The sequence below is a fragment of the Osmia lignaria genome, chromosome 4 (genome assembly GCF_051020975.1).
Source record: "Osmia lignaria lignaria isolate PbOS001 chromosome 4, iyOsmLign1, whole genome shotgun sequence".
NCBI classification, from domain to species: domain Eukaryota; kingdom Metazoa; phylum Arthropoda; class Insecta; order Hymenoptera; family Megachilidae; genus Osmia; species Osmia lignaria.
The window spans coordinates 8,953,663-8,978,319 of NC_135035.1; the positions used below are offsets into that span (position 1 = coordinate 8,953,663).

The 24,657-nt window shown below is 42.1% G+C and overlaps 1 protein-coding gene and 1 long non-coding RNA gene across 2 annotated transcripts in view; one reads left to right on the forward strand and one right to left on the reverse strand.

Annotated features, from left to right (window-relative positions):
• Positions 1-22,499, reverse strand: part of LOC143305257 (uncharacterized) — a 43,742-nt gene extending 21,243 nt beyond the window's left edge. The window contains exons 1-2 of the long non-coding RNA XR_013062122.1: positions 22,401-22,499; positions 22,019-22,176 (exon numbers count right to left, since the gene is read on the reverse strand). This is a non-coding gene — a long non-coding RNA (uncharacterized LOC143305257). The remainder of the gene's footprint in view (positions 1-22,018; positions 22,177-22,400) is intronic.
• An 89-nt stretch (positions 22,500-22,588) lies between these two features.
• On the forward strand, positions 22,589-24,620 carry CycH (cyclin H). Its single transcript, XM_034322910.2, has 6 exons — positions 22,589-22,837; positions 23,245-23,469; positions 23,539-23,712; positions 23,782-24,007; positions 24,090-24,201; positions 24,333-24,620. The coding sequence occupies exons 1-6, from the start codon at positions 22,721-22,723 to the stop codon at positions 24,472-24,474; spliced, it is 996 nt and encodes a 331-aa protein (XP_034178801.1). The 5' UTR covers positions 22,589-22,720; the 3' UTR covers positions 24,475-24,620.
• The last annotated feature ends 37 nt before the right edge of the window (positions 24,621-24,657 follow it).

The window sequence follows — 24,657 nt, forward strand, 5'->3', positions numbered from 1 at the left end:
TTGCGAATCTCTGCTCTTCAGGACACTCTTCTCGACCTGTTATTATGTCCATGTCGTTTGGCGGTTTAAAAAATTCTTTCGTGCACCATTCGGTGAATTCTTCGTCCGAGAGAAGAAATTTCAATTCGACAGAACAGTCAAGGCCACGGTCCTTTTTTTCAACCAGTTTACGCCACGAAGAAAAGAAATCAAGGAACCTTGCGTAACCGTTTTCGTACGTGGCATGCAAGCCGTCCACTTTTACGCGCACCGCAAAACACAGATACGGGTCCGGTGCTAAAAACTCGAACGACAAGATCGAGCAGGTTCTTCGATGGATCTTTCCCATAATGAAATTATCCCTTTGTCAAGTGGACCCATTGGGTCCAAAATTTGTTTCTAATCAAATTTTTTTGGACATGAAGAAAGGGACCTTAATTCTTCATTGGCTTATAGAAGAAGCAGAAATTGTAGGACGATTCTACTTTAAATCGTTACCTTTTAGGATATCGGAGATTAGTTATTCGCGAATGGAACGTGGCGATCGGAAAAGATGAAGTCGAAAGTAAAAGAAGAACGAAAAGGAATAGAAACTGGGAACGGCGGCGGCTCGATTGATTGCACTGCAAGAAGCCAGCCCTTGTCTTCCCACCGATGGCACGGTTGGACAGATGGACGCACGGTTACGTGCTACAGGTGCTGACCAGAATCGTCCTCTTCCCTGATCCCGCAGGAACGCAAGCTTTCGCGATATCCTCGTCCTGCTCCTATCGGGTACCGCCAAAGCAGGGGAAAGGGACGTCACCACTTTTTCTACATCCCACATTCCGGCCACGTCGGGCATCGCCGAGGATTTTGCTTTCCGTCACTCTTTCGTGCTCCTTTGATCGACGCGTTGCGTCGCGTCGATACGCGCTGCTACCACTTTTGGCGTCCAAACTATATCTCCATTTAGAAATTAGGAGACCATTTCAATGCTCGAACGTTTTCATGTTATTCTGTGCACGTACATATTCTCATAAATCATTTTCTTTTGTCTTCCCATAGTATTATATTCGAATACTTTTATAATCGACAAATTGAAGAAAACAAGATGAATCACCGAAGTTACAAAACACGAGCGAAGACTTTTCACGGGCTGAAAATTGAAGCAGTTTCGCTTGGAATTATAAAAAAAAAAAAAAAGAAAAAAAATAATCCACCATGTCACGCGGGAGGACAGAACCGTCACACTCGACAGGGGGTGAAGTTCAGTCCGCGGACACCGAGATGAATTGCGGAACGAAGTCAGGAGCGTGGTGCAGCTACAAAGTAGGAGGGAAAGCGAAAGAGGAGAGGACAGGGCTAGGCAGTGGAACACAACGGGAAAGAAAGAAGGAGAGCAGCGAGCGGTGAGCGAGATATAAAGGTATTCAGGGTGGCGAAGGTAGCGGCGGCGGCGGCGTCGGCCACATCAAAGCGTCCACCGACTGCCGGGCTTTGGCTTCGACTTTCCGCGCGTGTTCCCGCCTGCGTGTGCGTGCACTCATGCACGCGTTCGCGTTCTCTCATGAGAGATCGAGAGCCGCGGACTGGACTGTGTGTTTCGACGTAGCTTCGATTCCGGTCGAACCGGTGCCTCTGTTACCCGCACCGATCCTCCTGCACCTGTATACGTGCGTATGTCCTCAATACGCACGATTCCGTGCATTCGTCGTCGATGTACCCGCTACATGGAAAGGATAATGTCGCAGCATCCTTCTGAACACCCGTGGAACGACCGTGTCGCCGCGTCTGCACGCCATCGTCCCGAGAAACGTTCCTCTTTTATTTCTTTCTTTTTCTGTTAGACCAACCAGAAGACCAGGACGAAGTTCCACGAGTTTAAAGTTTATATTAGCTTGTATCTAACAGTGTCACATCGCAACCGTGTAAATGCACGTTCGTTCGTTGAAAATATTCAAAATATAAATAAAATTGAAACGAAATATTTTTCGGGACGTTCCGTGTCCCCGCGTTACTCTTATCGGAAATCGTCGATGCGAAATTACGCGCAATCGCAGTCATGGCCGGGCACGAGGAATATTGAACAGCGTGTGACGGAAAAACGTCACACGGTGAGCTAAAAATATTTTGACGGACCGATTCCTCCCGTTAGTCGACGCTCATCAAGGATCGAGGTACACGCGGCTGCACATCGAAAGCTCGACTGGCTAATTTGAATTTCAGCTGAATTGAAAGGCACGCTGTGTCGCGGTACGTGTCAAAAAGATTACGGTAACGCGCGACCAGGGAAGTCGTAACAATAGTAATTTGCCGTAATAACTCATCCGCGTATAGAAACACTTCAAATAATGCCAACCGTGGCCGCACGGTTGTTGGGAATCCTAGAATTTCCCTGGTGTACAGACAGCCACTGGTAGCCGTCGTGTTTTCTACAGTGGTAACGATTAATGACAAGGTAAACTCGTGAAATTGCCTCTCTTATTTATAATTCATACACGAACCGTCGTGAAAATAAAAAAAAAATTCTAAATTTCACCGATAATCATCGAATAACTTATGCATTCGCTAGATTAGTATGATTAAAAGCAAAATTTTGTATCAAATAGTATAAATAAATATATATACCATCTCACGAAAAGACAGTTTATAATAATTTTAATACCGCGTTTACTAGTTACTGCAAGGTAAGTGTTCTCGGCTCGAAGAAGCAAACAGTAGAACAATAAAAGCGCAGTGAAACGGTGTGTTAATCGATGAGTGTTGCGGTAACAGGAGGGAAAACAGTTTATAAATGTACAGCAGACTCGGATACGCGTCTATCGTTAATTTACCGAAACAAGGAGAAAGGACGTTCGTATCGGTGGAATAAAGACGAACCGATGAGAGGGTTGCGGATAGAGATTGACGAAGAGGACGCGATCCTGACCACCACGCTGGGTTACTCCCGATCGTAAAGTAACCGAGGCGCAGAAACCCGACGAAACGTGCAATTGAAGCGTCGAGCGAGCGTGATTACCGTCATCAGCGAAGTTCAAATACCGGTGTAAACGCTTCGCACTTTCGACTCGCTTGGATATGCGATTGTGCGAGATCGTGAGCGGCTCTACACTTTGATCGAAGGAGGAGAGGGAGACTGTATTACGAGGGAATCGTTGCCAACCTCCTGTCGAGGGGGGGTTAGAGGAAAAGAAGAGAAATTGAAATCGCTTTGAGTGTAAAATCATTTGCCACGTTGCGTCGATAAACTTCGAATCACGATTGCTACATAGATCTCGTACGGCCATTGGGGAACGCGTGATGTATCCGCGAGATGTTGCGAACATCAGCATCGGGACGGTTTCACGGGGGAACTGGTTTCATTGCTGCCGGCGTTATCGAAATTCTAAATTCGAGATTGCATGCTGCAGCCAAACACGAGTTCTCGGTCTGTACGTGTTAACGTTAACAAGGATAACGTAATGGATCCGTTAAGAGCGTGGCGATCAACTTAAACGCCGCTCTAAATTACTCGAGTTAATTTTTCAGTTACTCTGCTGTAATAGCGCGGCACGATAAGTGCTAACGGTAGAGGCGCGAAAGAACCGTTCATTTTGTTAAATAGAAGACATTATTGTTTCTTACTTTTATTAATCAGGATCCTCTAAACGATCGTTTTATGCATGTGTACATATTCGTTGAATATTACAGTGTTTTCTCATGAAATTATTAAGGCTTAAAGTGGTTACTTGTCTACTTCTATGTTCAGGTAATCGAATTACATAGGTGTTAGAAAATTTGTTATATCTTTCATGTTTTTATCGATGATGCTCTTCGATGGATTCTCTTCGCATCCTTAAATTAAGATACCGTTTCTGCCATCTGCCAGAACATTGGCTAACTTTAGGATCCAGACATGCATCGTGGCGTCCTCTGAACACTCTCTTCAAAAACGTTTCTGGATTACTGATGGCGAAAGTATTGACTATTGAAAGTTTCCATCTTTTCTGCTTAATTATAAGACACTTGGAGGATAATCAATCGACTTTTTCCATAATGGTTCTTCATATAGTTAGTAGACTCTCGTAGGTTTATATTCTTTCAAATGAATCATTTAGACATTTAAACATAGGGCACGTTTTTCAGTTCAGCCATTGTTGCGTCTCTCTCGCTGTTCACCTGGTGATTGAATTATCCAAAGAAGATCAATCACTCGATAGAATCTATGTTTCTAAACGATCGGTCTTCATGTCCATTATTCACTTACGATCATCCACTTACTCTCGCTGAAACGATTCACACGAGACAGCCAATTAACGTCTGTAAGCTGCTTAATAATATAACGGTCAATTTGTCACGATTAGCTACCGTAATGATAGCTCCCGCGGATAATTTATTGTTAATTATTCCTCGTACAGTTGGTACGGTATATATCCAACGTACGTCCATCAGGCGCCGACAACTAAATTGACAACTAATGGAAATATTGCACGTGCCCATAATCAGTGGAAAAATTATCTCAGCCGTCGCGCTGGTGCTAAAAGGCCTTGGCTGTACTTAAAACTCCCCCTCCCTCTCTTTACGACACATCGTAACAACAACTCTGCCTGATATTATGTGGTAATTAGGTTATCTCGGCGATCGTCGGTAGCAATTTACTGGTAGCGTTAATTGTAGTCAAATTTAGTGGCTGAGGAACGGAAAAATTGCAGTGTTTAATGCACCTCCAGCCACAGATTTCATCTCTGGTCGACCGACTGACAGTCTTAAAACACACAAGATCGCGTTGCAACAATGTGAACCGATCCGATCTTTATCTCTTAACTAGTAACGCTCTTTAATCTCTCGATCAGGACTGACGCAATTTTCATAGTGCTCGAACGAACACGATAGACCGGATGCTTTCATATTAAATTAATCACACACTGATTAATTCTTGTTACAAAAAAAAAGTAGGTGTAAACATGATGGAAAAGCGTGTATAATATTGAAACAGTTTGCATTCATTTTCGAAGGATTATTTCAGCTTCGCGAGCCAGTTTGCTCGAGCAACCGTCGTTCTGCTCACGGATTTTCAACGGCAGTTCACCTTGAAAAGTACCACCCATGCGATTCTTAAGGCTGGTGCTGCAACCAAGGTTCACTATGCCGCGTCATGCAGGTCGAAATAAAAAAAAAATGAAATAAAAAACGAAAAGAAGAGAGAAAAAGAAAGTGGCATTACACGAGGTGCGCATAAAGTTCCATGAATTATCGCGTGGCTCGGCGTGGCCCAACAACGCGGGGGCTGCTTACGTGTTGTTCGGGGAAGCAATGCTCCTGGTATGGCCGCAAGATGGGCTAGAGTTTGCCGGATCTAACCTATACTTACCGTCACTGAGATAATCTAGCGCTGCTCTAACCCACTGTAATCCGAGCGCCGGCAAAGTCCTGTCGTGGACTCCTCGATCTTGTCTTTCCACTTCGTCTCGCTAAGCGTGCTTCCAGCACGTAGCATTGAGAAAGAATTTAGCAAATGGTGGTATCAAATCATCGACACTCCTAACTCGAGTTAGGATTCAGAAAAAATTACATATTATTTTTGACGCTTTCAGTTATTGCAGTTACTTAACAACCTTGGAACATTTTAGTCATTAACGCTAGGGTTAAGTGACAGGGATCATCTTAAAAATAAGTATTATAATTGCAATTATAATGTAAGCTTGTTGTGTAATGTTGGGTTTCGTGCGTTGGTAATACTCTCTGGAAGCCTGGCGGTGACCTGCACGGGGTCCGTAGGCCGTGGGTGGTGTAGTAACCCATGGGTGAGGACGGTTCGACCAATAGGAATGAAACGTGGTTGGTTGTAGTGGTCTGAGTTTTCTCAACGGCCTTACCTTTGCGTGGGTGTAGGTTGCACGGCTTGCAGAATGCACCATCTTTCAAAATGGTGGCCGTGCCCCCCCGTGACTTACGGTTCCTTTCCTTCTGCATGGCTGTCGCTTCTCAAATTCGCGATAGCGTTGGATACGAATGAATCATTCTCTCTTACAATGTAGAATGGCAATAGAAAATTGTTTCCAAGAAGTTATGAATGTATCCGACAACTAGGCTTGTTTGCCTGTTATGCGAAGAACGATAAAAATTCTTCGGCTGTAGAATGCAATCGAAGTTACATTACCGTTTCCAGGAAAAGTGACAGTATTGTTGAAGATGGATTTATTTCTCAGTCCATTACAAATAGTCGTATTGTTCCTCCTCTCACATTGTGGACTACACTTTTTAGCAACTAAACTAACGTTCTACGAGTGAAATCATAAACTCTAACACGTTCTAACGTGGTCAGTTCATGTTGATTGTAAAATTATACCGTAAGGATAATAATTTACATACTCGATCACTCAGACATTGCTTCACATCGAGCCAATTTGTCTTCTGCTTATCTCATTATCAAGATCTTGACAATTTTCCTGATCAGTTGCTATTCGATCTTTATCACTTCTCGTAAACCTTCTCTATTATTCACCAGAATTGATTAACTTCAACGCCGGGGAAACAAATAAATCACTGACAAGCGATCGACAGAAAGTCAAGTGAATCGCTACGATTCGATAATTAAATCAGATGACCATCCTATAGCGAAATCATTTTAATCGAGCAGAAAACCGGTTCCCAGGAATTCTTTCAAATTTTAATTGCACCTTATAGGTTTCATAGGTAGACTATAGAAATACGCTATCTAGTGTAGTTATGATGTAATAGATACAGTGTATGATGGGCGTGTCAAGATTAAACCGGACTGCCGCCATTCCGGGTTTAAGGCCTAAATTTTATACCCTAAATCATATATTCTTCCATGCTTCTTCCGTTATATTAATAGCTCTAGAAACCGGAAGTGGTGATGCTTGAAAAATGTTGAAATTACTGATAAATACACATCGCACGAGATCGAAGTTTATTAATAGATCAAGAGAAAAACACGTAATCGGTATTACACGCTTGGTCTTCTCCTTTTGGTTGTCGTTGTATCTTGAAGACACGAAGATGCACCGTGTTCTCGCGAATAATGGACGCCTGAAACAGAACAAGAGGATGTTAGATGGATTTCTAACGGTACCATTCCACTAGACACGATCGCAAACTGAACGGTCGAAAAAGCACACGTGCACGCGATTTTCACCCGCACACGAAGAAGAAAAAGGAAGAGAAAAAAGGCCGCTTCTAATTTTCAATTCCATATTTTACGCTGGATTATCAAGCTCGCGGGGAATTGTAATTTATCTAATCTCGATCTACGCCGCCACACGCTCGCCGCGTTGTACGTTCGCGAAATTTATTCGTGCGCCATCTTTGTACACGGTGCCGACCGAACTTCGACAGAAGTCTTAAAACGCGTGGTTCCTCGGCTAGGAAAGAGATTAGAATCGGTTCAGGTGGTCGTGACTAGCGGCACTATCGATGGAACGTCCTGTAGAAGGCTCCCAACACTTCGACGTTCCCAGGCAAGGTCTTCGCCATGTCGGTTCCTTGGAAACAATTACGTCCTGTGGCTTATAATAACGAACCGTTCCTCGGGAATCGTAGGTACATCTGTATACGTGTTGTACACACGCACAGGAACGAGCTTTTCTCGTGAACATGTACAGCAAGTGAGTACTACGAAGATGGATAGGCTCGTAAATCTATTGGCAGAACGCATTCTCTCATTTTCGCATCCTGCATTGTCGTTTTTTTAGGTACACTCGAACCCTGGGGGCCACACTCGTTTTGAGATTTATCGCCTAACGCAAAAATGCCAAAGGCATCCGATCTATGATGGATCAAAGATGGAGTCGATCACGTTTTCTCGTTTGTGTTGAAATCCCTTAAATTCACCACTGATCATGTTATAGAATATTCAACTGCTAAAGAAGAATGATCGATATCTCGGAAAGTTTAATACGATGCTTTTATCAATTCCTCTGGTATTCGCATCAACTGATATTTTCGATGCAGCTGACATTTTAGGAAATGCAATGCCATTACAGGAGAATGTATTATTATGGATAATGAGGATTGACAGGAACAGTATAATCGTCTCTAGCTTTTTAGGAATAAAAAAGAAAATTGTTAGAATTCTATGGGTCTTAATGGCACAGCCGTCTCCCGTCCTACGCAGCCTGTCACTCAAACATACAATCGTATGCTGTAATCGTTTTCAGAAAATATCGGCTGTCATTTCTTACCGACGATCTAACCGAGCAGTGTTTCAAGAACGATTATGCGATCGATGATAATCAACGTAAGCGAATCGTAGACATGAAAATTTATGAATAATCAGTCGAAAATAATATCTCTATGAAACACATGTGTATTTTGGTATGATAGGTAAGCGGAGATAGCCTTCCAAAAAGACGACAAAAGTCCCGGTTATGACAATGAAGGTAGGCCCTATCTGCCCTACGCCATTTTCAAAAATATTCACGGAGATATGTTGGAACGATGTAAAGAAATCCATACAGCACACGGTTCGAAGTTTTCTTACGCAGGATCCGTAATAACCCAATAAATCAGAGTAGTCCGCCGGTGCAATTACGTCCCATGGCTGGAACTCGCAGAACCCAACCCTTCTCGTAAATATCGCCCTCCGCAACGGCGCAGTATCTTTTCTGCTCTGCTTTTTCTTTTCTCCTCCTTTTATTTTTCCTTTCATGCTGCTCTCACGACCCCGACGCAAGGAAAGGAACATCGCGTACCCTGTGCAACGGGGTTGTCGATGATGTCTGTCTTCTTCGTTCCCTTCTCTCTTCCCCAAACCCTCTACGAGTACCCATGTTTCTCGGTGTTCTCGTTTATTTTCTTTTATTCTCGCTCGCTAAGACCCGGGCACATAGTGCAACCATGGGAACCAAACGAAGAGAGAGAGGAGAGTTAGACTTTGGGCGATTTAATTGCCACCGAGCGATCTGTTAATTCCTAAGTGTCAGCTCGAGGAAGCAGGCTGAGAAAGAAATACGAAGGCATGTAACAAAAGAGCGTTCTTAAAGACCGTACCAAACGCCCCAATATCGTGCAACAACGCGTTCGTTACAGTTGATGGATTACGAAAATACCCAGCCCGACGACCAGTGTAAAATACACCTCGTATTCCAACGTGGAAAACGCAATAAATATCACGCGTTATCTGTTCAACCTGTTACCACGCAAGTAAATGAAGATCGACAACGTACAGAGCTCGCATGTCTACAGCCGATGGTATAACGTTGGTTAAGTGACCAAAATTACAGAGTCATTACACTGCATTGTGACATTTATTGCCTTCGGATAATACCGTGTCATTTAACTGCCAATAATACCGTGCATCTTCTTTAGCGTCTTAGTGTACCAACTAACGATTTACCGTCGGCCATTATTAGCGCACTAATGGGGAAGATGCGTTAAATTAGGTGCACAGTGTACACCTTGATAATTCGTTGAATTATATCTAACAAGTAGTAAATCATTGTACTTGAGCAGAGGTTGCAAATGATGAAGATGATGTTCAACCCTTTGAAACGTATATCGTTGATATTTTTGAAGCTAAGATTTTTGGAAATTAGTTATCGCAAAACTAGGTAGAGTTAAATGGAATCGCTGGAAGCGTGTAGAGTGCGCTGGTCAACCTAACCTCAAACTATGCCGCGTACGCTTTCGCTTTTGCAAGCGGCAAATAAAACGAGCGGCAGTCGACATCGAAATTATACGTATAGATGGCATTGATGTATGGCCGAGCGGGTTTTGATAGACCGGACGGCCCTCGCGGTCGAGTATAATCGCGCCGCAGCGCATCGTTTTCTCGCCGTGTTGGCCAAGTCCACCATTTTGAGTCTGGACTTGGTAACCTCGACGACGTCGTGGTCGTAAAAATAGTTGATTACTGACGTTACTAATGTTATTCCATCGGATCTATAGATATTATTTCGTCCATTTTCTATTATTTCAGTAATAAACTTAGGATACTCGACATTCCTTTCAAAATGGATGATTTAAAAAAATGTTAAAAAGCATCTCCGCTAATAGAACATTGAGATTTGTTGACATCGTTGCAACTATGGAGATTTTACTATACAAATATTGAATAGAATGAAGAATTTTCATTCGGGTCGTTCGCCAAGGGGTTTCAATTAGCTAATGGCATAGCACTTCAATTATTGATATAGCAATAAGCCTGCAAAATGCTCGAAAGTATTTTCAGTTGGCGTGTCGAAGGCAGGTAACATTGTAACAGGCAAAGTCTGTGGAAGGAACCTCGACCTCGGGATATAAATCTTCCGCCGACAGATGCGCCGCCCTCGACGTTCACCATCGACCAACCAACCGACCAGAATATTCCGAGGGTAACGCCCTGAAAAAGCAGACTCGCCTTGGATGCCCATTGCATTTGCATGTCATTTCGTAAGCGATTACACCCACCCCCGAATCCATCGTCGTACGTTCCGGGAACGCGAGAATCTCATCGTCTGTGCAAACTTTGCGACACCCTATCTTTTGTCCCGTTCTAATAGACAATCAATCCGTTAATTCTATTTCCATGAAAGTATCAAGAGCGATTCGACCATAGAATCGCACCATCTTTCCCTGAACTTAATGAACTTCGGCTACTGAATCTCTAACTCCCCCGTTGTCTAGGATCGCGTGTTACGCACGCATCTAACGAATTCACTAGGGAGAAAAAGAGGCAAGTATATACAGTGGCGTGTGTATTTCACGCCGGTACTTTTTCCGCATAACGCGAACATACGATGCTACAATATTTTCGTATCGTGGAATACAACACGCGCATCCTACCAGCTAACTTATCACGAATGCGAATGCAACAAAGGCTGAGCCCGACCCCAGGGAGTTCGAGAATCACGCAAGCTGAGTTCACTCCGAGGTTAATCTCCTCTCACACCTAAGATAATTGCACTTCGCTAACGCAGCCTGAGGGTTAATATTTTCTTGAAGCAATATCAGTCGTTATACGAAAGGAAAGATCGTTCCCTATCAAAAATATTTTATACGATAATAGGAAACGTGCTCGATACCCTCAACCTTGCCATTGTACGATGAAATCTCGATCAATGAATATTCAAGAGAGCGAGCCAGCTCAATCGCTTTCTTGAGAAGGCTTTAACTTATGTTTACTGTCCGATTTTTCATTATGCCATCCTGTCCAAGATAAAACACGAACGTATTACTTCCTCTTATGCCGCCGTAATTATTCTTCCTTAAAAGCGATGTCTTGTACATTATTCTTTCATTGGTTAATGAAAAATTGCTACATTTTCATGCTCGTGCCGCCGCGATTCATCAATCTTTCACTCAATTTTACGGTTATTCATATTGGAGGGAATTACTTTTTCATGAAACATCAAAGGTTTACACGGTCTCTGTTCAATTTTAAACGCGAGAAGGCCACTATCTTCGAGTGGTCACAGCTTTATTCGTGCTGCTTTGTATGCAGTCGCGGAATTTTCGTGCAACGAACGATCGTTTGGCGGGAGCTTAAGGTCCAGCGTCGGGCTTGGAGGTCGTGCATCACAAGAGTCTGGCAGGATAATAGCTCCCTCCTTCGAGAAGTCTTATTGCCGGACCATGCGCCAAGTGATTGATAGGCACCGAACTATAGAGCGGGGCAACGTGATATTTCGAAACCTACACATGCGGCCGAGAGGCAAGCCGAGGTGCGGAATGTAGAAACGCGTGGCCTCGCGACTCCTTCTGCATACGGAAACTCACGTGAGAAATCAGCCATATTTCAACTGACTTCATACTTCGATATAACTTTCTTCAATCACAAGTACCGAGTCCTTTTTTAGAATATAATGGATAAAACTTGGGTGTCGCTATTAGAAGAAATTCGATTTTCTGATTTAAGGAGAAATTCCGAACCAGTTGGAGTAATGTAAACGAAAGACAGCTCGAGGCAATGTCAATGTCAGGTGTAATTAACATAAAAAACCTCGTTATTTTGCAACTCGGAAATATGAGTCCAAAAATGTATAATATTAAGAATTGGACGTGGATTGGTCAGCTGGTGCCTTATTTCATTCCGTACGCCAGGTGGAGCCATACAACCGGCTGTGAATACCACAGACACTTCGCATATCATTATGAAAATTGTATTCAGAAGGTGTAACTCGCGAATACAGCGACGAATTATTGTGCACGTGTAAAAAACAAATCATACAAGCACTGGCATACAATTCAGAAGACAAAAATGACCATGTGTTTGACTTTTTACGAAGAGAGGAACACGAAGCCGTAAGTTTAAATTACCTACTCAAAATTTTAAAGACGTTCAACAAGACAGGCAACAATTAAAACGTTCCAGGCGTAATAAAGAAGCAACTACGGTGTTGAGTTTTCAAATAACGTTCGCATCAACTATCAGTGTTATTTCTAGTTGGCACGCGTATCGATCTGGTAGGTGTAGACTCTAAAGCTAGAAGCTATCGCCGGAAATCATTCTTCCACCAACCGCCCTCTCGGTACCCTTTCCGGTGTGGAGACTGTAAATCTTTTCCAGCACGCCAACCGACACGAGGTCCGCCCGAGTCCTCGAAACTGCCCTATTTTCATCGTTCTATCGTTCCTCGCCCTTCCTACCATCGAGTGCTTTAGATCTCTCCAACGATCAGTGAAAGGTTAACAGATACCGCGAAGAACTACCGCCCTTCGAATATAACCAAGGCACTCTGTCAATGTAGGGTAAACTATACCGTGGTTAGAATCTTTCGGCCGGGTAGTTATGAATATATTATTTGGTTTCGCTTTCGCTTCGATGGATCGGCTAATGTTAGGTATCGCGTACCGCGAAACGTATTTCTAATTACACGGATGGCTAGGACAGTGTTCTTGATCCTTTAATCGTGTATGTGTTCACTGAACATAGATATAATTACGGACACTCGGTACACACACCGTGTGCTTTCTTACAAATTTATCATTCCGATGAAATATTGTTTCAACAGGGTCACGGAGATGACCCGTAGATCGTGAAAATTCATCTCTAACGGTTTTCGTACGATTCTCATTACCACTCGACCTCCTTCCACCATGATTGCATCGGTGGTATCCGATCTGCGGTCACGGAAATAACCATGCATCAACCCTTCACAGCGGATTGGTCGCATGCCTTGCGGTCATGCGGTTCGCGAGAAAGCATACAGTCCAGAAAACCGAAACGTGCTGGATCGATCATTGTATCTGACGCCATACGGTATGTACAGGGTGTCGTATAACTGGTAGTAACATCTAACGTTCCACTCAAGAAACAAAAACTGCACGCCTTCATTTTTGAAACCAGTATTTTTGTAGTTATAGATTTTTCGTATAAGCTCTCTATATAAATGATCACTTGGTATACTTTCTCTGCCAGCCCTTTCCCCTTTGTCTCCAGTTTCTTCGGGGTTTACGTGGACGTTTGGGTCGCGATGCCTCGCGGTGGCTCTCGCGCGCCTCCGGCCAGGAGGGGCCCCGAAAACCTAACCTCAAAACGCACACGGATAATTGGGGATAATGTCGGGGTTGCTGAGGCCTCGTAATTGCACGAGGCCAGTCCCTTCTGAGGCTTCCCCATTCCCCAAACCCCCCCAAACAGTTCCTCGTTCTTTGGCACGCTGGGCCCCTTGCGCTAGCTGTCTGTCCATCCGTCCGTCCAGCTACGTCCGTCTGTCGACCGCTTTCGCAGAACCCGATAGTACCTAATTCGTCGGTTTGTTTCGTGCTGCCGTGTTATTACGCGGTCCTGGCCCGTGTGGCCCGACGATCCATTGGCCGTCCACGATCCACCGCGAAAGACAGCCGGCTCTGTGACCTCGAAAATGGACCTTTGAGACATTCACGTACGAACATAATGTCGAACTAACAGCTTCGGGGAACAGTGTTCGATAGGGAAATATTTCCAACAATGCAGCCAGCTTCGTCAGAGGCAAAGAACGCGTTGGTGTAATTAATACACTTAATCAGACTACATTGTTATTCCCGTCGATTCGGAGGCGCGAATCTGTTTATTGTTTTGTCACGATTAGAGAATAGCATCAAGATTGCACTCCGCAACCTTAAATTACGTTGCCTCCATCAGATCAAGTTTGATACAATTATCCAATCCACGAACAAGACGAGGGTAAACATTAACCCTCTTTGCTCTCACGCAGAACTACTACCGACGTGTCCATAATGCAGCCTATTAGTGAATAGACACGTCCTACGTACACAACTAATCATGTCCAACAGAATATTTCAACGCGACCTTAAAAGTAGACAATGGGAAATGTTTGATAAATTATAGAACCTTCAATTATATAAATCAAGTGCGCGTCGACGCACGAGATAAAACAGAAGAAACCTGGCACCAGAAGCCGTCGCAAAGGTGATCCTAGGCATCTAAGCAGGGGACGTTACAAATTAGCAGATAATCAATTAGTTCGAACTTCCGGCGTGCTTGAACAAACAAATGACAGAACTCGAGGCGCGGCTCGTAAAGTTTTTGGTAATTAGAGACCGCAGGAGTCGCGGGGCGGGTCAGTCCCGAGTCGAACGTCTTTGTGGACAGAGTCGGTTATAAGCACCATACGCAAAAACACCGTGAACTTCAATTTCACCATCAGATACAAAACATTTGACCGAATCTGCATATAGATTGAATCTTCTGCACAATAGAGACGTTGGACGAAATTTTTTCACATTACACGGTTCTTTTTAAGAACTCGGTTGAATGGGTTTCCATTTCAAGAGATATCTTTCTGATTCACATTCCAGCCATCCGTCGTATCTTTGTCTCGATTACATCTGCTATTGGTTAATCGATATCTTGATCGAAGAGGTCAAAATCCTAGAAATCCAAATGTTTCTTTGAAGTGGGACAGATCGGTACATTCGGGCTATCATTATCAACATCTGCTGTCCCCCGAAATAGAAGAGTCTGTAATTACCATCCTAAGCGGTGTATATTCTTACGTCTTAGGTCTTTGTTTCCAGAGTTAGGGGGGTCATCGTATCGTCGTTAGTCCCCCTTACCACTGGTCTAATTCAAAGGTACTCATTTAAGATTTCGAAAGTGACTTACAACGATATACGAGTGGTTCCTTAAGAATTAGTGAACGTTCTTCCTGATTTCCTGGAAACGGAACATCATGGCGACTTAATGGCGCCTCCGGATGAACAATCCAGTTTCACCCTTTCCTTCTTCCTTGAATCCTCTTTGAAATAGATGGAAGAGAACCAAAATTGTCTCACAGCAATATTCTTTTGCACTTTTCTCTTCTGCTTTGGAATTCATGGTTTCGAAGTTCACTGCATCCTTCAGCCGTCGGATAAGCACAACCAGGGAATTGTTAATATTTTCCAAATGATGAGGTCGAAGGTATGTTGAGGGAAGAAGCAATAACGAAGGCTATAGGCATTCTTTAGGGACAAGTGTCCTTGTAAATGATCAAGGCCATATATCCAAGGCACAATGAAATCAGAAAGGTGGAAGGATGAAGCGCCTGCGGGAACATCGAAACCCGTGGACGGGTTCTGGTACATCGATCGTGAACGGGAGTCCGTTCGATAACTAGGAGGATCTTATCTCCAGGGCTCCCAGTTTCGACGGTCTTCATACCTCGAACTCTTAAAAGGTGTACCCTCGAGGGGCGATCGTGCTTTGAGGGCGCCGCATCGCGCCAACCACGCCTTCTCCACCGTTATTTACCTCCGTCCTTTTCGCCCTTGCGGTTTTATTGCCTCTTTCTTCCCCTTTTTCAACGTTGGTCCAGCAAGCCCAGGAGCGATAGATATCCTCGGCATCAATAAGGATCCGACGGCTTCGCTAATTCCACCATCCATACGTGGAATCGCGAAAAAGCGAAATCCTCTTTCTGATCGACGAGACCGAGCGTCGTGTCATTAATTAATACGTTAGATCCATTAAAGCACCGATTAATACGCATACGATCAGTTAATTTTGTTCAGAGTGAAAAGTGTTTTGTACGCAATGTAGAAAATTAAAGTTTTTAGCTAAGTGAGAACATCGACGGTGGAATTTCATCCGTTAAGAGGAATGAAAAATAAGAACTAGATAAATAAAGAAACAAGTATTTTAAGCGCAAAGTGAACAGCTTTGTATGGCCGTGCAAGCGTGTACTTTTCAAGGAGTATAAATCTCCCGTGACAGTGATGTCTATGCCTGCGGCATGTTGGAGGAGTAGAAGAATTTATCTGAAGGTTGAAACAAAATGAAAAAGAAAATACTTGCTGTATGTGGTAGTTAGTTGTTAAGGAATAAGCCACGTAGATTAACGTTATCTCGCTATTCAACTAATCTATCATACCACATTTTATAGCAATACTGTATCCACCAAAATTTATTTCATCACTTTAATTATTACATCGTGTATAAGAACGAAATCCGTCCGTTTCAAATTCTCAACACTCAATCCGTTATATTTTAATTTCGTGTTCACCAAAATGGCGGCCATTCACGTTCACTGTATCCAGTTTCGCGTTTGATGAATCACTCACTTCAGAAATAGAAGTGTCAAAGTGAAAAATAGTAAGAAACTTCTCACGTGGGCAAAATACATTTCACTTCAACCAACGCGTATGGTAATCTTTAATTGTCACTTCTAATTACGCAGAAACAGAACCAGAAGGTACACTTAAAGTGGTCTCCAAAGAAACTTTGTTCAAGGTCGTCAAAATGGCGGTAACACAAACGGAAGCTGATTGATCTAAATTGGACAGTGACACGTTGCTTTCACACTGGAAATAACGCGAACCGATGTAGAAAAGAATTAGGGATAAAGTGACAAAGTGAACAGCTCTTGTCAAAGTCGAGAACGGAGCACACAAGACAGGCAGGTGTAACGCGCAGCGGCAGTAGACACCAACTGATCTCACATAACAACGGCCGATAAAATTGTTGCGTTTCCACCAAAAATTATCCTCTTTTTTTTCCCTCGCGGTATAAAAAGTACAAAATTGTGGTAATTTAGCCCCCACCGCTGTGGCAAGCGATGCTTCGCTCGCTGCCCACGGGGAGGAGAGAGGTAATAAGTACACAAGAACGAGAGAGAAAGGTTAACAGAGACGAGAAAGAAGCGGACAAAGATGGAAAATGTTAGAGACAGAAAGGGAAGAAGCGGGGCTGGGAAAGACGAAAGCGAAACGGGGGCCTTTTGCCCGTAAATACCCTGCACTAACAACACCGGACAATTACGGTTCAATATAGCTCTTGTTAATAGCAATAGCTAAGGCGACTTCACACGCTCCACCTATATCTTTTCCCATTTATCCAAGGTAAAAAAAGCTCCGTTTCATGGATGTGTATCACGTATGCACGAACGCAATAACTACCGCGAGTGCCGCTAGTTACCTCGTAGTCGCATCTAATCTACTTAAGAACTTATGATGCACTTACCTGCATAAGAATTCCACCGTTTTTTATTCACTGACACTGATTTTGATAAACTGAATCACTGTAGCACATGTCTAAGAGGAATCTATGAAATAACGTTGAAATTCGCGAACATGAGTACTCTTGGCCTGCACTGCTGCTCGTGTGAACTCACCCAGTGCTTAAGCCAGTGAGAAGGGGCATACTATGAAATTAGTATAATCACGATCAAAATTACTCGCGCCAGACCGTGCTGGAACCACCAACCGCCGGTCAAATAGCCCGCCCCGTCATCGCCAATCAGCGATTGCCAGTTGTCGGCCATTTTGCGCGGTACAGCATGCGCACCAGCAGCCACGAATTACCACAAAATTGGATAATCCTTGCTTGCGAGGTGCGTACTATATACTAACTAGTTAGTACACATCATTGGTTCGTTCGCTTCTCAAATAGTAGAAACAAACGTTTAAGTACCAATAATGCCAACAACCCCTAACGCAAATCATGCTCGAACACGGTACGCATACGATAAAAATAAGCACGTACAAATTGAGATAAAACACTAGTTTTTATTCTGATTAAGGTACGAATGCCTTAACCAGTTCTCTCCGTTTAAATGGTAATCCGTTCTCTTACGTTTCCTTTGTATCTTCGTGCTCAACATCGCACAGAACGTCGGCATTATTCTGTCGCTTTCGTTTCCGTGTAAAGTACACGAAAAAGAAAAAAAACTGCACGCAAACCGAGACCGCGAAACGTAATCGTGCTTCGAAGTCTCTCACGCAGCCTGGTACCAGGTTGTCGTCTTCCATTTACGGTGCAACCCGTGCACCATATAATTATAAGAACAAAATATTTAGACTGCGCCAACTTATCGCCATGAAAGCAATTCTCTATGGCGAACAGTTCGCATAGATCCATTCCAAATTTCTAATTACACCTCGTTGTTTATCTTCATTAATGCCGAGAGTCATTTTCTCGGAAATTAGTTAATAACACTAATATACCATAATGCGTCTGTAATTTTCTATGAGCCGTTAGTCAAGCCGACGAATGATAACCAGCCGGCTTACATAGTGTCACACATTGCCTCTATTTAGCTCATTATATACTAATTAGTAAGATCTGATAAGTTTGTACGTTTATCTTGTTGATACATACAATGGTTACACAGTTTCAATTGAACAAATTTTGAGAATAACACATATTTTATTGGGATCACGAAGCATGTGGATTGATCGTTGACCGTCAAGATTTGCATTGCTAAAATGAGATAAGAAGAAAACGGCAGATAGGGAGAAGGGCGTAGCATAGGAGATTTTTGCCAGTCCTTCGGCCGTTTTTCGAGACGTATACTATCTGCTACACCCGAGGCACGAATACGAATTAGGACCAAGTCGTAACAGGATCGAGTCCCGCCGATTTCGAGTATGCTGCCGCCTTGGGCAACGATAAGTTGCTGCAGTGGGTCTAGCCACTGCTCTGCCCTCTGTAATTATACCGTATACAACCGAGCGTTGCCTCGCTCTTTCTTTCTGTGTTACTTTCTCCTTCGTTTTCCACCGTTCCTCTTCTTCGCTGATGCTTCTTCTTGTTCAACGCGTGTTTCGCCGACCGCGGTCCCGCCGGGGGCGAAGGTTGCGCTCGAACAGCCGTCTTCGAGGCTCCCATCTTCCTTGCCACCCTCCACGTCCGTTTCGTTTGCTTTGTTCAACTTATCACGCTTCTCTTCCATCCTTTAACAATCACTATGTTTGCCACACGTTTTCTCACTAGTTACTCGAGAACTTGCACAATGCAAAGAGAATTGACCCTTTCGTTTAAATACTTTAGAGTCTGATCTTAGTGAAACCTTGGGTGAATTTCACTTGAACGAATCAAAATTATAAATTTTCCACGGTAATGCGTAATTAATAAGAATTCTTAGTCAATGATTTACTCGTAAGACACACGGTTACGCGTAACATTGTCACTACATCCGATCTTCAACGGGCGTATTATTTGCATCCTCCATGCCCAAGGCATAGAATGCCTCGATGTGGACATTTGAAAGGGGATAATTGGTTCGGGAGCGTTTCATTCGCGCGATCATCTCGATGTGTACCTTGATACACATCTCAAACACTATTTCACAGTCATTTAATATTCATAAAATAAGAAAATCATACGTTGCGTGTAGTTGGTAGCAGGCAACGGATCTGTTCCGCAATGGACTCCCTTCTTCTTACCTTCCATTCATATATCTATGAAGAGATACTGAAGAAAAGATGGACATTGTGTTGACCCGTTTACCAGTTTGCTCGAATAAAATTGTTTAGTCACTACGAGTCTTTCCAGTGGTTCGAGGCTGCATCGATAAATTGCAGTAATCTCGGATAAACATCATGACTCATATGACAGGACATCATCGTTGAACATAACGTTAGAACGCGAGTTGTGGACACGAACAGACTCTGTTACGTACAATATTTTCATATGGATATGACTTTACAAACATAGCTGCATATATAAGCAATCGCAGCAAAACGGTGTACCTCGATTTTTCAGTCACGTATGTTCACTGACTGCGAGATTTATGATTTGTTACGTAACGACGTCTCTGGTAAACTTAGTTTCGTGCATTCGGCATGTATAATTATTTCACAAACCAGTGAACACTGTTCGAAACATCCGATACCAGATAATACACATTGTGTACAGACGGTAGTAATATATTGTCTGTTAACACGAATACTGGGTCTTATTAAATAATTACCTGTCACAAATACACCGGTGTTCTCCATGTTCAACTAACCGATGTTATATTTCAATATTGCGAACTTTTAGTTCGCCAACTTAAATTATAACAAAATTATAAAATTTAGAAATTTTGTTGTTGCATGTACGAGTTTCACTTGGTTTATTTTTAGCAAAGTATCATCGTAATTGATACGTGCTTCCAGGAGTATCGTTAGCGTACCGCTGGCTACTTTTTGGCGAGGAAAAGTAGGATCGTGACTGCCAACTTTATATAGTATGCAAACAGTACGTCCATCAAGACGAACAACACACGAAAAGGCTTCGATCGCCGAAGGCTTGCGTGCAATATACCCAGGCGATCAGACGTAGAGTGTTAGAAGCAGGCGTGATACCGCTTTTTGCGGGTTAACCGACGACGATACCATAGCATGCTAACGGTCATGCGATACACTGGGTCACGCATACAAAAAGAAAATATGTATTGTACTTTTGTCACACAACAAAGGAATACTTGGAAGTTCCGAATTATCTCGTCCAATTCTTTATCAAAAGCAAAAATAACATTGTATTTGATGGAAAGTGCTTCGGTAAACTATCAAATTAAAAGGGTTCGAAGGTAATCCGCTTCATTCGTACCTCATACGCCATGCCAGACACTGATTTTGCATCAGTTACCGGTAGACCGAACCGATTGGTTCTCCACTAGGTCTCCATGTTCATATTCACAACAACAATGTCGGCGTCTGTATTTGTACGAAGGGAGCAAGCTTCAAGGGTGCAGCACGCAAAGTCGAGGGCGGCGGCAACCGCAATATTAGATTAATGGCGGATGTACTTCACTTTCGGGTGCGATATCGTTTCCTCGATGTGGATTTAGACGGAAATTAAGGTTCTCCAGTGGCGTCAAATCAATCACACAAATGGAATATTTCCACCAATCGTCGGAGTGTCGTAAGTTCGGGTACTCGTTTATTTATTCGTGATTAGTATTATAAATCTATCGTGAACCATAAATTCATGGTCAACTCGATACAGCGGTATACATTCGTATTCAATTCCGATTGAAGGAGATAGAAATTTCTTGGACGGTAGCTTTATCTTTCATCTGAGATCGTTGAGATGCAGATGCTTGGCAAAATTTTAAGAGATCCACTGTACCACAACGACGACGTATCGTCGCGTAGCATAAAGAAGCATAAATCAAGGTGCAAAAAGTAGAAAGTTATAGCCACCGAGACGTCGAGGCAACGTCTTTGCTTGAACAAGCGGCAGCACCGGGATGGCCCTGAGGGCTCAACGAGGTAGAGGAGCAGAATGGGAGATCCCGAGCCTTGATCGTGATAAGATGCAGCGGCGTCGTCAGTTGACAAAGGGTCGTAGGAACGCCCTCTCAGATCCGACGTGCAACCGCTTGCGGGGGCGTACATATTAAAATTGGACCCCCACTTCTGACCCCTATGCCGACCATTCGCCGATCTTGTTTATTACCGGCACGTACAATCACGTTACCAGAAAATATGAGCCCTTTTACCGAAAAGTCTGACTCTCTTATATTACGGTGCGCTTAATTTCATAAACACTAACACGTGAAAATATTACCTTCAAAACCGCTACACCGTTTGTAAGGTTTCTCATAAAAATAAATTATCGAAATCGTATAGAAACGACATACGGATTTAACACTAATTAGAAAAAAGAATGGTGGTATTGTAGATTATACTCGCCATACTATTTAACACTAGATTTACAGGACCAGTTAATATGACTGGTTTCAAGTTTTTTATTTTAAATTACAAATCTTATCAAGGTATTTTGGTTGAAACGTATGTTGGCTATTGTTGAGATAAAAGATGGATGTACATATGTATTAAATTATATTTCATCCTCCATCTATTTAATTTACTACGTTGTTTTCAACTTTAAAATAAGTCTGCATCAAACGTTAGTAAATCTAGTGTTAATAAATTGTTTAGCACTTACCTGTATAACTGCACGTCGAGATTCCTTCCTCGATCACCCCGCCATTTTGTCCGCATTTGTTGCATCGCATTTGTTGCATTGTGTATCGTGGACGTCTTGATAGATCTCAGGGAGAATGAAGGGAGAGACAAGGGAGAGACTAACGTAGAACCTCTTGTCTTTGTTCGTAAATAACATGGAAAAACAAAGTGTAGGTGGTGAAGTATTTCTTTCTTTTAATTAATGAAAGTTTAAACTGCACATAACCATACATTGTTGCATAGACTATTCGTAATTATAACATTGAAAACGAATTACTACTTATTAGATCAATGTTATTAAAGAACCTAAGTGTTTATTCTGCAGTAAATACTTCTTGAAAACAAATGACAGATAAACTTACCTCTACATTTCGTTATTTTCTGCAAGAACAAAACTTTTCCCGCAACGCGTCCGTTCACTGTAGTTCTCGATCATATCGACTTGAAGTCGTACCGAAGCGCACCTAATGCTGCCCTCCTTAGTCGATTGGATGAAACATTGCAGTTGGGTACCGCCAGTGCAAAGCGTTTCACATTTTTATACTAGGATGTCCAATCTTGTTAGATTTGTAGTTACTGGTTAATGTATTTGTTTTTACCGCGTCGAGTCATAGTATAAATTTCTATTTCGAATTTTCTTCTGCGGTTTGTTCTTTTGTATGTTTTTTATTTGGAAGAGACGATGTTTCCGCAAAGCTCGCAAAGAAGGTATTGGATGTTTAGCGATGAAAATGATCTAGCTGCATTAAGAGAAAAGACTAATGCAGAGTTTATTGAAAAGCATGGGGCGCACATGACGGTAAGTCAAATTATTCCACGTGCTAACTTTCGAATGTGGTTTCCACAACAAGATTTGTCATCAGACATAAAATTGTTAGTTTTAAGTAATCATTTTTGGAGATTATACGCCCTGGTTTACCACCATCAATAATGCAAAATGTGCTTGATTCCAACTTGTTTATATATAATATATGTATACTGCTTCATATTATTCCTTTAACGAATATTTAATTTTCTTTGCCATTATGTATTACGGCTTATACTTGGCAGCAACTTGATGATATATATGTACACAGCTTTATATTATTCCTTTAATGAATATTTAATTTTCTTTGCCATTATGTATTACGTCTTATACTTGGCACCTTTCCATTTAACACTTGGTCAATTTTTTGAAAATAATGTATAAATGTGTATTTTGAAAAGCCTGAGGAAAGGGAGGAACATTTCTTATCACATACAGAGGAACGTACTCTTCTTCGTTTCTATGAATTACAATTGAGAGATTTCTGTAGACGGTTTAGCCCTCCAATGCCAAGAGCTACTATAGCCACTGCATTGCATTACTTCAAAAGATTCTATCTGAGAAATAGTGTTATGGATTACCATCCAAAAGAGATTCTGGTCACATGTGTCTACCTGGCTTGTAAAGTAATTATCGTGTTGTATTACTTTCTCTGCCTGTAAACTTCTGCAGTATATCACAGAAGTTGGTTTTAGGTAGAAGAATTCAATGTTTCCATATATCAGTTTGTTGCTAACATTAAGGGGGATAGAGAAAAAGCATCTGATATCATACTGAACAATGAATTGCTCCTTATGCAACAGTTGAATTATAATTTAACTGTACATAATCCATTTAGACCAGTAGAGGGTCTGATGATAGATATCAAGGTATATCTTGAAAGTCTTTATGGTATTATGTATTCAATGTTCGCAATAGTTCATATCATGTACTTTTAGACAAGGTACACTTCTTTGGAAAATCCAGAAAGGCTGAGGCCATATATAGATGAATTTTTGGAAAGAGTATTCTTGACTGATAGTGTGTTGCTTTATACCCCAAGTCAAGTTGCCTTAGCTGCAACATTGCATGCTGCATCCAGAGCCTCTGCTAACTTGGACAATTATGTCACTGATATCTTGTTTTCTAAAGAGCACTTAGGGTGTATAATTGAGGCAGTAAGAAGTAAATATATCTTCTTTCTTCTACATAGCTTAGAGATATTTCTGTAATACATTTTATATATAGCATGTAATATGTATTATAGAAATAAGATCAATGGCTAAGTGTGTAGAACCACCCTCAAGGGAAGTGGTAAGGGCTTTGGAAAAGAAATTAGAAAAATGTAGAAACCAGGAAAATAATCCTGACAGTGATATGTAAGTATAGTTTTAAGGTGATAAGTGTGTGTGTAAGCAGATCACTGTGTGCCAGCGCGCGTGTTCGTATATGAATGGGTATATTCCTTCGTTCGTAATTAAGGTATACCTTACACATTATATAATTACAGATATAAACAAAGAATGCAAGAAATGCTGGATGAAGAAGATTTGCAGGACAATGAAAAATATGCTAAAATTATGCAAGATCAAGCAGCCCATGATGAGAAGATCTTGGGTGTCAGCAAAGTTCTGTCCCCTTCTGCTCTTTAATAAATCTTTTATGTTTTAGATACCATCAATTTCCTTTTTTTCTACTGTTATATTGTACAGATAATAAATAATTTATTTATTCCTATTTTTTTTATAACAGCATACAAGAAAGGATCGCACTATTATTTATTAATAAATAATCATATCAACGTATATCATTTCGAAATAAAAATATATTTGTTA

Coding starts and splice junctions, on each gene's coding strand:
- CycH (XM_034322910.2), top strand. CDS start 22,721: ATGTTTCCGCAAAGCTCGCAAAGAAGGTATTGGATGTTTAGCGATGAA. Junction 23,470..23,538: donor GTGTCTACCTGGCTTGTAAA/GTAATTATCGTG, acceptor AGTTGGTTTTAG/GTAGAAGAATTCAATGTTTC. Junction 24,202..24,332: donor AATAATCCTGACAGTGATAT/GTAAGTATAGTT, acceptor ATATAATTACAG/ATATAAACAAAGAATGCAAG.